Source organism: Sander vitreus, chromosome 4 (assembly GCF_031162955.1).
Source record: "Sander vitreus isolate 19-12246 chromosome 4, sanVit1, whole genome shotgun sequence".
Lineage (NCBI taxonomy): Eukaryota > Metazoa > Chordata > Actinopteri > Perciformes > Percidae > Sander > Sander vitreus.
Genome location: NC_135858.1, coordinates 18,611,249 through 18,625,655, shown reverse-complemented (window position 1 = coordinate 18,625,655; position 14,407 = coordinate 18,611,249). Strand labels below are relative to the sequence as shown.

At 40.1% G+C, this 14,407-nt stretch overlaps 1 protein-coding gene across 1 annotated transcript in view; it reads left to right on the top strand.

Annotated features, from left to right (window-relative positions):
* Positions 1 to 13,489, top strand: part of atp2b2 (ATPase plasma membrane Ca2+ transporting 2) — a 30,237-nt gene extending 16,748 nt beyond the window's left edge. Inside the window, exons 6-15 of the mRNA XM_078247302.1 lie at positions 5,439 to 5,618; positions 5,742 to 5,829; positions 6,009 to 6,115; positions 7,076 to 7,267; positions 7,521 to 7,734; positions 7,850 to 8,061; positions 8,241 to 8,348; positions 8,488 to 8,670; positions 9,960 to 10,052; positions 13,181 to 13,489. Of these exons, the coding sequence (XP_078103428.1) occupies positions 5,439 to 5,618; positions 5,742 to 5,829; positions 6,009 to 6,115; positions 7,076 to 7,267; positions 7,521 to 7,734; positions 7,850 to 8,061; positions 8,241 to 8,348; positions 8,488 to 8,670; positions 9,960 to 10,052; positions 13,181 to 13,489 (1,686 nt within the window). The remainder of the gene's footprint in view (positions 1 to 5,438; positions 5,619 to 5,741; positions 5,830 to 6,008; positions 6,116 to 7,075; positions 7,268 to 7,520; positions 7,735 to 7,849; positions 8,062 to 8,240; positions 8,349 to 8,487; positions 8,671 to 9,959; positions 10,053 to 13,180) is intronic.
* Positions 13,490 to 14,407: the final 918 nt, after the last annotated feature.

The window sequence follows — 14,407 nt, the reverse complement described above, 5'->3', positions numbered from 1 at the left end:
CACAGTATCCATGGCCAGTGACAACAATTATTACAATGATTAACAAGTTGTATATATGTTAAGGCAGGGATCTTCAACAGGGGTCCTCAGAGTTACTGCAGGGGGGGCACCAACATATTAATAGCAAAGACAAATCAGCCTATTTGTGATTTTATTTTATCATTGATGATGATTTACTGATTTACTGGCCTGTAGGTAAGGTAGCCATCCACAGTTAAACTTAAGGATTCACTGTGCTACATGTATGTTTAACATTAAAACATGATATATAAATATATGAATATGTATATTGTATTGTATATTTTTTAATACTATAGTATTGTATCCACCATAAAAAGGTATGTGTAAAGAAAAACATTTTTTTTTAATCGCTGAATTTCGATAGTTAATCACAATTAATCGCATATTTTATCACATGATTAAAATTCTATTATTTTGCATTTCAGAACAGTTTTTAAGTACATATTAACAATCAAAACCAATTTTGACCAATGTATCTTGATTGGGAATCAAATGAATGCAAAGAAAGTTACTTTATGAACTTGATTTTAAGATTTGTAAATATTTATTTACTGCAAACAAAAGAAAAATGTGTGAATCTGTCATTATTGCACAATTCCTCCAAGTACCTAACTAAAAAACTAAAAATCCCTATCCTTACTAGAGTCAATATAGTGTTTAGTAACTCCTAAATAATGTTGATTACTCACTGACGTCCAGTGATCACCGGTTAATGAGACAGCGTTTGCAGCACTTTGCAGCTGTTCCAGTGTGGCTGTTTTCTCCGTGTCATACAGGCTGTGAATCCGTGAAAACTACTGTCCCCCTCAATGTCTGTAGATAGTTGCCACCCGTTTCGCAAGAGCTGTAGTAATTTTTGGGGATTTGGTTTGTTTGTTGTTTCCCATAGTCTTCCTAATCACAACCGTCCCGTTATTGTCACGCGTCCCCAGCGGCCGTCTCCCGGCGTGTGAGGTGTCCTTTCCCCGTAGTCGCAGCCGCCTCCCAGCATATGAGGCGATATTTCGGTGATATTTTAATTCGGCTTTACACAATGTGCATATGGCTTTTGACTTGTCTACGAGCCGTCCGGGAGTTTTGGAAAATAAAAAGCGCCATTCAGGATTTCATTGCTGCTGTCTTTCTCCATCATGCCTGCAGCCTGCAGCAGCAGGATGTGTTACGAGGAAGTGGCAGCTTGATGATAAGTAACGGTGCTGCAAAGGGTTGAAATAGTAGCCTGTTAGGCACGACGCAAAGCCGAGAGAAGTGCAAAATAAATTAATAAATGCCGGCATGCAATTAATGCGATTAAAAAAATGAATCGCATCGCGATTAACATGTTAACGCTGACATCCCTAATTTATAGAAATAAGTGATGCATCAAGATTATTTCAAGTCTTTTATGATGAATTTCACTTTCAAAAAAGGAGAAATATAATTGTGAAAAAGAAAGTCGAGTGGGTAGAGAAATCTGTGTAGAGCAATAAACTGACCTCACTTGACAGCTCCCGTGCACGTACAGGGAAGCAGGAAGCTAACTGACTGAATTATTCAATTTCCTCCTTTTATCTTTTTTCTATCCCCTCACTCTCTAACAAGGCCTCTCATTCAACCTCTTCCCACCATGTTTTCTCATTTTCACCTCTCCGTATCGTAGGGTTTAACTATTAAATTTCACTTTTTCTATTAAATTTGTCTGCAACTACATTCCTCTCTCACTTTCACTCTCTCTTCTTTTTTCTGTCTGAAGCAGAGTTATGTAAGCATCTGAACAGACCTAGATAAAATACGTACTACAGAGATAAGAAGGGGAAAGGAGACACCATTGTCCTCAAAATGAATAAACAAAAACTCTAAGGAACTATAGACTATAAGCTAATGAGAAACCCATTTTGTATCAGAGTTATTTAAGGTTGTATATTCAAATGAACTCGTTCTGAAAAGAATACAATTTAAAGCTGCAAGCAGTGATGGACGGGCCCTCGCGCCTCTGCGCGCGTCGGGGTTACTGGCGGTTGTCGCTCCTTGCGACCGTGCATTTGCGCGGCACTCAGACACTGCAAATCGTCACCAATGAAAAGGGAACTCCCTGCTGAGTTCAACGATACCTCACACAAGACTCTACGTCATACAGTTCATTAGCTGTGAAAGGGGCGTGGCTTAAACATAGGGGGCGGGCCAAACCATCACCAATGAAGAAGGAAGTCTCTGCTGAGTTCAATGATACCTCACACAAGGGTCTACCTTAAACGGTTATTAAAATGTTATGAAAGGGGGCGTGGCCTGAGTAAGTGGGCGTGGTTAAAGTATAGGGGGCGGCTCAGTATCACATGTCTACCACACATTATAAGTTTCATGTAAATCGGATGATGTTTGTCATATAAGGCGCATTTCCTGTTGCCAGCGGGGGGCGCTATTACCAAAAGTAAATATTGGCCTGTAGATGTCCTCAGACGTGGACCCAAAGTTTTTCTTTTAATAACTTTTCATCTCTAAGGTGTTGAGGTGGTACAGACCAAATTTGAAGTCCGCCGGATGAAATCTCTAGGAGGAGTTCGTTAACTTGACTTTTAGGCCTACTTCCTGTTGCCACTAGGGGGCGCTATGACTTTAAGTAAATATCGGCCTGTATTTGTCCTCAGGGTTGGACTCTTATGAATCCTGAAAGGTTTCGAGCCAATTGGACAATGTACACTCACGTTACACCCACTTCCTGTTTTGATGGCGAAACGCACAAAATTGCCGCCCCGCCACGGCTACGCCCTATGACGAAAAGTTTTTCTTTTAACAACTTTTCATCTTTAACGTCTTAAGATGGCACAGACCGAATTTGAAGTTGATCGGATGAAATCTCTAGGAGGAGTTCGTTAAAGTACGACATGTGGAAATGGCCAAAATCGCACTAATTTCGAACTTTGAACTCAAAATGGCGGATTTAATGTTGGGTTTAGGGTATGGCTCCAACAACGTTTTTTTTACATCTTGACATGTTACATATGTGTACCAACTTTCCTGAGTGTACGTTAAACAATTTTTTTTACTTTGTAGGGGGCGCTAGCAAGCCATTTTTGTGCGCCTATTCCCGAAACCCTTAAAATACGTAAATTTTCACCAGACTTGATCCGCCCGCCAATTTTGGTGAGTTTTTAAATATGTTAAGCCCCCAGAAGGATGTTGAACCGCAGGAGAAGGAAGACGGGTAAGGAGAGAAACGGAGGAAAATGAGACCGTAAACAGATCTGTTTTAGAGACACACAAGGCTTGTTTTTCAGTCTCACCTGGTAGCCTCCTAGCCTCTTCCTTCATCGGGCCATGTTGTATTTTTAATAAGCCTCCACTCTTCTCCTCTTTCCACCACATTTTGCGGATGACCAGTGAATAGAGCAGTGGGAATCAAAAGGAAAAAAGAGACAGCAGGGGTGACAGATAGGCAGACAGGAACTTGATATCTTGATAACAATGACTTGGTGAGAGCAGTGATGGCGGGATTTAAGCACTTGTTCCACTTGCCACAGTATTTACTGCAAGGGCGTCTTTATTTTGTCAGATCATATTACTTACAACCAACTTAAAATGTATTATCGTAGCTTGTACTTTTTGTTCTGTAAGTGTACTATTTTAACACATTACCAACTCAGCACATGTATGCACTATAGGTGCATATTTGTGAATAATATTGTTGTCACTTTCAGGAAATATTCAACCATCTCGATCTTTTCCTCATTGGGAAATTGGTGGTAAATTAGGCAAGAATAAAGACAACTTTTTTAGTATTGCCACACGGACGTTTCGGACAAGACGCCCTTCTTCAGGGGAAATCAAGCCAGAATTTTTATTCTTTATAAGTGATGAAAAGCTAATTTGACTTTGTTGTTGTTTTTTCAACAAGTAGCCCTTTGCCCTAATCTTAATTAAAGTATATCTGTTTTCTCTTTTAAGTCCTTTAAATATCATATAATTTGACTGGTGTCCATTGAAAATGTAAATACTTCAAAGCAGTGAAATTGGTTTGATTGATTTTAAGTACTTTTTAAAGCATTGCACTGCTAATCCAGCAGCAGCGATAGCACATCATTTCTTTTACAAATTAGGTGAATTCAGAAACAATAAAACACAGCCCCGCTCACTTCAATAAACTCAGAGGTTTTGCAGCTACAGCCTTATTTGGTCTCATATGACCATTAGCTTTTAATGGCTAATGTAAGCAAACTTTAGGAAATATTGCTGTGTAATGGACATTACTGAGTCAGCTTACCGATTATCAATTTGTCTCCACTTACGCTCCTGTTGCTACAGTAGGTTTTGGTGTTAAGCATACTGGATAACACATATTGGCCACTGCTTAACAAAAGTTACAAGAGTCAGTCTTGTTTCAAAGCTATATTTGATGAGCCATAAATTGTAATTATAAGATGTGGAATTACAAGTAGGATGAAATTATATGTTTCTGTTTGTTTAACCTGCAGCTCATTAAAGAAATGCCCGCCTCCACTGTATAGATTTACTTTGTATCCGCTCCATTTAAATGAGTTAAATCCATTGTGGTTTTCACGCACGAGCAGCTTGATTTGACAGTTTAATACCAATATATTTACACATTGCGGTGGTGGATTCATTTGGTCTTCCATCTTATGTTTATGTTCCACTTTGCAAGTGTGTGTGTGTGTGTGTGTGTGTGTGTGTGTGTGTCAATCAGAGAGAAAAAGATCCCATGCCTGCGAGTATGTGAAAATCGATGTGAGTTGCTGCTACTGTATGTGTTTGTTTGTGTGTGGGTTTAGAGAGCAGTGGTCGCCCACACTGACCTTTGTCAGGAAGAAGATGTGTTTCTGAATTAATACTCTGTTTTTGCTAGCTGGTTCTAACAAAAATTAATCTCCATACAGTAGCATTTCCCAGTTATTCTACTAATTATTCTACAAAATAATATCTTGAGGGAAAAGAGCTCAGATAAAATGCCTTGTTACATATTTTGTTAATACAAAAAGGGACAAAGGTAGCAGAATACGGTTCTGATAAATTAAAAGTTTAATGGACATTGTTTTTAATGTGTGTGCATTGTTGGTCAAAGATAGCAGTATTCTAGTATCAGTATCTAGTAGCAGAATGCTACTGGTATGTTCTTAAAGCAGCTATAATTAATATGTTTATAGTAACAATGGTCACATGATTACGGGGTTGATTAAAGTGACAAAGAGATTTGCCTCTACTGTTTTGGTTCAGTCTCACGGCTCAAGCCCTAAATGTTACCAAATGCGACTAGCTGGTGACATAGAGTAGCATTTAACAGCAAGTAGCTCGATGTGTGTTTCAGGAGTTAGTGGAGTGCAAAATAGAGCTAAAAAGAGAGTGAATATTGGACTTACATTCATCAGGATGCCAGAAACATGACTACAAAGTAATGCTATGAAATGTGTTTATGTATCACTCTTTAGGTGCCCGATGCTATATTGAAGTGCCAGCGTGCAGGCATCACAGTGCGCATGGTGACAGGAGACAACATAAACACAGCCAGGGCCATAGCCATTAAGTGTGGTATCATCCACCCCGGAGAAGACTTCCTCTGCATCGATGGCAAAGAGTTCAACAGGAGGATCCGCAATGAGAAAGGGGAGGTACAGTAACTACTGTCAGTGAGCCAGAGAGTGAGAGAGGCTGAGCTCAGGAGAAAGAAAGATACCTCTCTAAACCTAACTCACAACCTGTCCTTTTATTTCTGTCTGTGTGTGCATGCCCAGGTGGAGCAGGAGCGTATGGACAAGGTTTGGCCCAAACTCCGAGTTCTGGCCAGATCTTCCCCAACCGATAAACACACACTCGTCAAAGGTGAACTGGTTGTACTATTTCATATTCATTACTGCTGATTGAAATTAAACGCATCTTGTTTTAACATTGTTCGTCTACATATCATTTCAGAGTTTCACAAAGGTAGTAAAAAAATAAAATTATTCGGTCAAGATTATTGTACGTACACAAGATCACATACGGGAATTGTTGTCTTTCAGGCATTATTGACAGTACTATAGCAGACCAGAGGCAGGTTGTGGCTGTGACAGGAGATGGTACCAATGATGGACCTGCACTTAAGAAAGCTGATGTCGGCTTCGCCATGGTGAGCAAACCATATTTTCTTTTTTGTGTCATTTTTTGCCTTGATTGGTTTCTTTGGAGATTGATCTCAGTCAACATCTGCAGATGTCTTTTTCACCTCTGCAGTATTAAGGGTTTCTTCTGAGGCACTCTGCCTCTGGCTGTGTATATTAGGAGCTCCCCCTAGTGGATTTGTGAGCTCAGCTAATTTCTCTGCGGTACATAATATTTTTCCATTTCTTCATGTGTGAAGGGGGCCTACAAAAATACTAGAACAGGGATGTTCAACAGGGGGTCCGGGACCCCTAAGGGGTCCTCAGAGTCAATACAGGGGGGCCGCCAAATTATTGTAAATTTTTCAAAGTTTTTTCAAAAATTAAAGTCTTAACATGAATCCAACATATTACTAGCAAATATAAATCCCCACTGTTTACTGACCTATATGTAAGGTATTCACTAAGATAGCCATCCATAGATACAGTTCATCCTAAGCATTCACTGTGCCACATGTATGTTTAACATTAAAACATGATTTATAAAATCATGCCAACAATTTTTATGTTAATAGCTTGGTATGTTATGCAAAAAAGGTATGTATAAAGGCTTTAAGCCGCCCTACACATTATTGTAGGCTCAGTTTAATATGCACCTTAATTTTATACAATATATGTAGTAGGGAGTCCCTGCTCCATCTCTCTTTCAGTTAAAGGGTCCTTGGCTTAAAAAAGCGTTGAAGACCCCTGTACTAGAATGAATAGCCGTGGATGCAGGGAGGGGCCCATTGAGGATGCCTTTGTACAGGGTCCAGAATTTTGTGCCATGCCACTGCTGACCCCCACCCCCCACTTTATGTCCTTGGCCCGATTTGGCGGTTAAGCGGTGATTAGACAGATTTCTTTCAGTTTTAATGTGTTTGTTGAAGAATAGTGCAGTATGATGCAAAATATTTCTTTCTGACTGTACCTTTTCTGCACTCCTCCAGGGTATTGCTGGTACAGATGTGGCCAAGGAGGCATCAGATATCATTCTGACTGATGATAACTTCAGCAGCATCGTTAAAGCAGTAATGTGGGGCCGGAACGTCTACGACAGCATTTCCAAGTTTCTTCAGTTCCAGCTTACTGTCAATGTTGTGGCTGTCATAGTGGCTTTCACTGGCGCTTGCATCACACAGGTCAGAGGCGTGTGTGGGCATGTGATTGGGTTATATTATAATGACTATAGTGTATTCTGTAAATCAAAAGCTGTTGAGTGCAATACTTCATCAAATATCTAGAGAAACAAGCAAAAGAATATATGTAATGAAATACAGGTGTTTTAAAAATTGAATCAGTCACAGTAGCCAGACTACTGATTATTAGTTACTTTCACCTCTGGTTATATGACAGTTATTGGTTCTTAATTGCAATTAATTTGCGTTTCCGCAGGACTCTCCCCTGAAGGCCGTGCAGATGTTGTGGGTAAACCTGATTATGGATACTTTTGCATCTCTGGCCCTGGCAACAGAGCCTCCCACAGAGTCTCTGCTAATGAGGAAACCATACGGTCGCAACAAGCCTCTCATCTCCAGCACCATGACAAAGAACATCCTGGGACATGGAGTCTTTCAGCTCATCATCATCTTCACACTTCTCTTTGTTGGTACGCACTATAATTTTACTCTGCGGTACACAACGGGTTCTGCACCTTAACAATAATGTGACATAAAATGGGTTAAAAATGTATTAAATCATACCAATTGTTTCCCCCCCTGTAGGTGAGAAGATCTTTGACATTGACAGTGGCCGTAATGCTCCTCTCAATTCTCCCCCATCTGAGCACTACACCATCATCTTCAACACCTTCGTCATGATGCAGCTCTTCAACGAGATAAATGCCCGCAAAATCCATGGAGAGAGGAACGTCTTTGATGGTATCTTCAAGAACCCCATCTTCTGCAGTATAGTTTTTGGCACCTTTGCTATGCAGGTAAGCAGATGCAAGTTTAAGCAGATACATTTTATTTTTTATTTTTAGTTGGTTATTATCATATGTTAGATATGGCATGTCAAATTGAACAATTACATTTTTTTTCTTTTTAATTCACAAGTGAAAGTCATTTTTTTTCTCTTTATATATTATCATGGCTTATGCTTTGCTCTGTGTAGATTGTGATTGTGCAGTTTGGAGGGAAGCCATTCAGCTGTCAACCTCTGAACCTGGAAAAGTGGATGTGGTGTGTTTTTCTCGGGCTGGGAGAGCTTGTCTGGGGACAGGTAACATGCCAACTCATCTGTTTCTGTCTTCCCACTGTGCTTGTTTTCTTGCTTTTATTCTAGTTTACCATGTTTAAATCTTCCTCTGTGTATCTCTGCTGTACTATATGATTGTCAACTTTTCTTCTCTATGGGTTAGGTGATATCCACCATACCCAATAGCAGGTTGCGTTTCCTGCGGAGGGCAGGCCAGTTAACTCGGAAAGATGAGTTACCAGAGGAGGACGCAAATGAAGACAATGAGGAGATTGACCATGCAGAGAGGGAGCTGAGGAGAGGACAGATCCTCTGGTTCAGAGGACTCAACCGCATTCAGACTCAGGTGAGGACACAAGTTCAATCCCAAGTTTTGATTTGTTGTTTCATTTCACAGAAAGATTTTGCTGGATTGATTCTGCCTGAAAGAAAGAATATATGGATATTTGATTTAAAAAGGGTTACTCTTGTCAATTGTATAATTTCTTAATAATAACATTTTAAGGTTTTGTGTAGTCAGTTAAGCTGCAGTAAACACCAACAAGGATAAATTTCACCTGTGATGTTTCCTGACTTGGCTTTTTGTTTTACTTTTGTTCGTCTAATCCATTTTCAGTAGGAAGTCGCACCCCCTCAGACTTTACCTGAGAAGCATACAGTACCTCTAAGAAGAAGTGCTAGACTATGTTATATGTTCTTCATGTTAGTCAGTAACAGCCTTAAAGTCATTTTATCTCAAGATTTATTTAGGTACATGAAGATGCAGCTTTCTCTCGCTGGACTGAGGTGATCACCTGTGTGGACCTGTGGAAGATCGACGGTCAAACCTCGGGGGTTAAATACAACTGGGCATAGTCACTGAATTGTTCTCACTGTGACCAACTCTACACACCGTTATCACTGTGTTATTCAAGGCAGTTTTGCTTATGTGTTGGATTTGATTTTATCTCAGTGATGTGTCACTAATGGTCCAGGGTGAAGCCATCCCATGACATGATACTGTGGACCAGCAGATAGTTTTGATTCTATTTGTTTAGATTTTTGAGATCTCTGTCTCTGGGATTTCTGTTACCGGGCAACCAAATACAAATGTATTGAATGGAATTTTGGTCTGTGGTGCTGACAACATTGAAGAATTACACTTGAAATATTCACCAGCATAAACCTCTTTCTAGAAAAAATCGCCCCATTAATCTGAATAATCCACCCAATATACTGTTGGTAGTCTTCATAGGACCTTCCTCAGTACAAAGTAGATTCAATAGAAACTGTTCACAGTGAGGTCTGTGGATTATTTGTGGAGCGGAATGGGAAATTGTTTCTGTAGACACATTGCTGTTGCTTTTTTTAAACAATTGAAAATTTATTAATTGGATTTTGGTGGGGGGGGTGGGGGACAGAAATCTCGAGACAAGGTAAGAGAGATGTTTTTTTGTAATTTGGGCGAACTAACCTTTTGAGTCAAATTCACCATTTCGTTGAGGGGATACTACACCCTGACCATCGTGTCATGATTGAGACACTTTGTACTCCCTTTACTACCAAAGTCACCCAGCCAGTCAACCTGTGTTGCCATTTGGTCTCTGTCACTCTGAGCAGCCATTTGTCCTCTCCTGTCCCGCTCTCCTCCCACAGATTGACGTAGTGAACACCTTCAAGAGTGGCACCTCCTTTCAGGGGGCGGGGGCTCTGAGACGCCAATCTTCCACCACCAGCCAGACCCAGGATGTAACCAATGTTTCTAGTCCTAGTCACGTGTCCTTGTCCAATGCCCTTTCCTCTCCTACAAGCACTACTGCTGCTACTGCTCCTTCCACTACTGGCCGTGAGTCAGAACTCTGTCAGTCTGCTTCTCTGCCTTTTTTGCTTCAGGGGTGCCATCATTTCATGAACAAAAGTTATGTTTCTTTGTACATTGTCTGGCTTGTTATTCTTACAACAAATTTCCGTGACAGTCTCCATTTTGGGGTTGGCATCTCTGAAGATTTGTCTTTTTTTCTTTTTTTCTTTCTTGCTTTCTGCTTTTTTCATTTCCTCTCTTTCTTCTGTCTTTTTGCTGTTCATACTGGATTTCAAAGTCATCTTGATATTTCCTCCCATGCTTGGGTGTACTGTCGTCTCATCGGTGAATGTGTGTTTGTTTCCTCAGAGTGCTAGAAGCGCAGGACTAAGGGTGATACCCACGGCGTGACATTTCAGGTTGTGAGTTTGTCTCCCTCTGCTCATCCACCATCCCATCCTTCAATTTTTCCATTATTTATGTCTTGACGGACATTAATGTAAACTAATTCCAATCAACTCACCAAGGGACTGGGTAAACATTCAAGTATAAGTTGCAATGTTGTCTTATTTCACCTGTGAGTTTGCTACTAATGAGGTAAATTACACTGAATTGAACTGAAGCTAATTTTGACCTGCTATTTCATGTATTCTCCAGCTGACATGTCATCTGCAATAACAAGAAAACATAAAGGAAGATACAGTTTGTGTGCCAGCCTTAAAAAAGAACTGCAATAGCCACTTTAAAAATGTTCATTTGAATGGGGAACCCAAATGGTGCAACTAAAATCTACCCACAAGGGGGCACTTTCAGTATCAGAGACTATATCTGCTTAATGCTTTTGTCCACTTCCGTCTTCTCTTTCTTCCTCTCTCTTTTACACACACTTTGTCTCTAATCTTTATGTACTTGATGAAAATCAGATGCAAAACAGATACGATCAGATGTGGACAGGAATGGAGAGTCACCATAAAGCAGTACTGCACCAATAATTCATCCCGTCTTGTCGCTTCATACTGTCGGTGTAGTTGACTGTCATGTTGCCATAGTTACGGACATAGATCCTCTGCAGCACCAGCGACGTAAATTCAACACCCCACCCTTTCCTGACACCCCATCAGTGTTACTTGTCAGACATCCTGTCACATGCGCTCATCCGACAGGCTTCTCTTATTATTTGTTTTATCTGTTTTGTCTCCCTATACCCTACTCTGCCACAGTGCTACAATCTTTACAGTATATACAGTATTCCCATACGTTTGAAAACCGAATATCTTTGAGGCTGTTAATGAAAAAACTATATTAATATTGTGCTAAGGTTTTTTGGGATATTTTGTAATCATAACATATTTTGGGCAGACTTTGGATTCAAAATATTCAGTGCTAAAATTATTGATGAAATATCTTGATAAATTGTTGAAGTAATTTATCAAGTGTGAGGATTTACTGTTTTTCTCTGTTTTCAATGTCAATTGAAATTGAGTGTGTTTGAGTAGTTGGAAATCACCTTTTAGATTTTAAAAATTGTGATGAGCATTTTTCACTATCTTCAGGCATTTTATAGAATAAACACGAAATCTGAAAATTATTCAGTTTTCAGTAAGGCCTAAAAAATATCTGTTGAAACTTATATTCCTGCATTGGTGGTCCATAAAACTATTGTTTTATTCATATTTTATTTCACTGACGTTTCAATATAGTAATTTGTTAGACCATGCATTTCAGTAACATTGGGGAAAAAATGCTGCTTTAAACAACATTTCTTTTTATGGCTTCAGCAAACAAAAATCCTTTTTGGTATTTATACAAAAAGATTATTTCTGATGTCAACTGTAACATTAACAATGTAACCACGATGACGTGATACCGCTTTTGTAACTTTTGAATACGCCCCAGTGTGCTGAAATGAGCAAATGTCCTGTATAAAAGTATCAAATATCTTAATATCTTTTAAGCTATCAAATTGCGTGTAGAGCCTAAATGTCTGCATCTGTTGATCTTGTACATGCAGATAGGGTTTAATTTAAACAACACTTGCTTATAATCCACAAATTGAAGAAACTGACATACAAATACTATTATCACTAGAGGTTCACATAGTTGTTTGGGGCATATACTTGAGTGTTTACTTAGATGTGCATGGAGTTGAAAGCTGTCAGACCTCTGACAGTAAACTTATTATTTTCATCATTCAATTCCATATGTTTTGTGTTAGCAGTCTTTGTGCTGATGTCTACTTCTTCATCGTCCTGTTGTCTTGTTGCATGTAGTTTGTGTTTACCTCTTGTTTACTTCCTGTGTTCCTAATATCTTAACCTGCTCTGTTCGCCCTAAATGCCACAGTTTTTTTGTTTTTTTTTATGTGCGTTGTTGTGAGTGAGTTTTACACAGCAATGCTAGTGTTCAACCAACTTCCTCTCTCCATTGCCCTGTTTGGGACCATGCTTTACACACCCTATGCTATATTTGTGTGTCTGTCCCATTAAGAGTCTGTGTCTGTGATATTGTCCCAGACAGTGCTCTGGTACCTCCAGAAGTTTTTAAACCACCTGATTTGGATCTCTCAGATCTAACCTCCTTCCTTCTTACTGACCTCGTCCACCAGATTTCTTCAAACTTGCATGTGATATTCTCCTTTAATTTTTTCTGTAAGCATTTCATTTATTAACGTGGCTTGTTTCTAGGTATACAGCACATTGGACTAAAGCGTATACTTACAACGAGCGTTTGTGTTGCTTTGGTATTTGTTTTCCTTGAAATGTATGATTTAGTTTTGTTTTCATGATTGTGTTCCTCACGGCTTTTCTTAGTGCACGCCACAATTGAGTGACTTGTGAACTGTAGTCATCTTGTGAAAGCAGAACACAGACTGCAGTTGCTTTTCCTCTTGTTGCTCCTTCATCTTTTTCTCCTTCACCTCTTTTTCCTCAATTGAGAGGTTCTCTCTTTCCCCTCTGTCCCTTCTCTCCTCCACTTTCCTCTTTTCTCTTATCCCAAGGGTCCCTCCCACCCTCCCATTTTGTCTCTGGTATCATCTCTCATTGGTATTCTTCTCTGTCCTCCCTTTTTACAACAGATCCGTGTTGTGAATGCATTCCGTAGCTCCCTCTATGAAGGCCTGGAGAAACCAGACCCCCGATCATCCATCCACAACTTCATGACACACCCCGAGTTTAGGATAGAAGACTCCACGCCCAACATTCCCCTCATTGACGACACAGACGATGATTCTGCTCGGAGGAGGAAGTACTCCAGCCAGCCCTCATCCCCCAACAAGAATAACAACGCCATCGACAGTGGCATCAATCTCACCATTGACACCAGTAAATCAGCCGCCTCCTCCAGCCCCGCCAGCCCTCTTCACAGCTTGGAGACCAGCCTCTAACCCTGATCCTAACCTGAGCTCTAACCTCTAATGTTGTTTTCTTGCAGTCTGGAGGCACCTTCCCTAATTCCTCCAGACCTTTTACTGCAACCTTACACCTTGTCACCCCCAACATTTCAACCAGTCCAGCTGAATTCTCATCTTCAAGCCCCCTCCCCCCCAATCCCCATTTACTTACCTACACAGGACAGGTCCTTTCCCCGCTTAACCTTGAGCTCTTTAAGCTCTACGCTCCTCTTGAAATGGAGAAAGTCTAAAGTAATATGGCAAGGTGAAATGAAAAACAAACTTATCATACGATCAAAAAAGCGCAACAAAGCCACAAAACCTACACAGCCATCCTGCTTTTGTGGTTCTATGTGGCAGCAGTGGTGGTGGGTTAGACTATATGCGTGTGAGCATGTACTGTGTAAGAGTGCCGCAGACTGCACATATGTACTGTATGAACTGCGTCTTTAGTGACACCGGGAGGAGGACGATGAGGAGGGAGACATTGCTGAGGAGTAAAAATCACAAAACAGGACAGACTCTAAACTCCCCTTCCACTTCCTCTCCTCAACAACAAAATTGTCAATATTGATAATAGTTTAAATTAAATTATAAAAACATTGTTATTATTATGATTCTGATTCTGATTATTATTATTGTTGTTATTATTATTGTTGCTCCTGCATGAATGTACATTACAAAAGTTTTATTTAAAAGGCTTTTCATTTTATTGGAGTTCTTTCGTTCTGATGGGCTAGGTCGTGTGGCGGACTACTATTTTAAAGACGGCTTCTCTGAGTTCCTGGCCTGCAAAGTTCCCTCTTCTGTGTGGCATGAACATGTACCCGACTGTAAAAAATGTATTTCATCCATAAACAGAAATGTGTAACAAGGTGGTAGGGCTCAACTTGCACAGTAGTTTTGCACCTG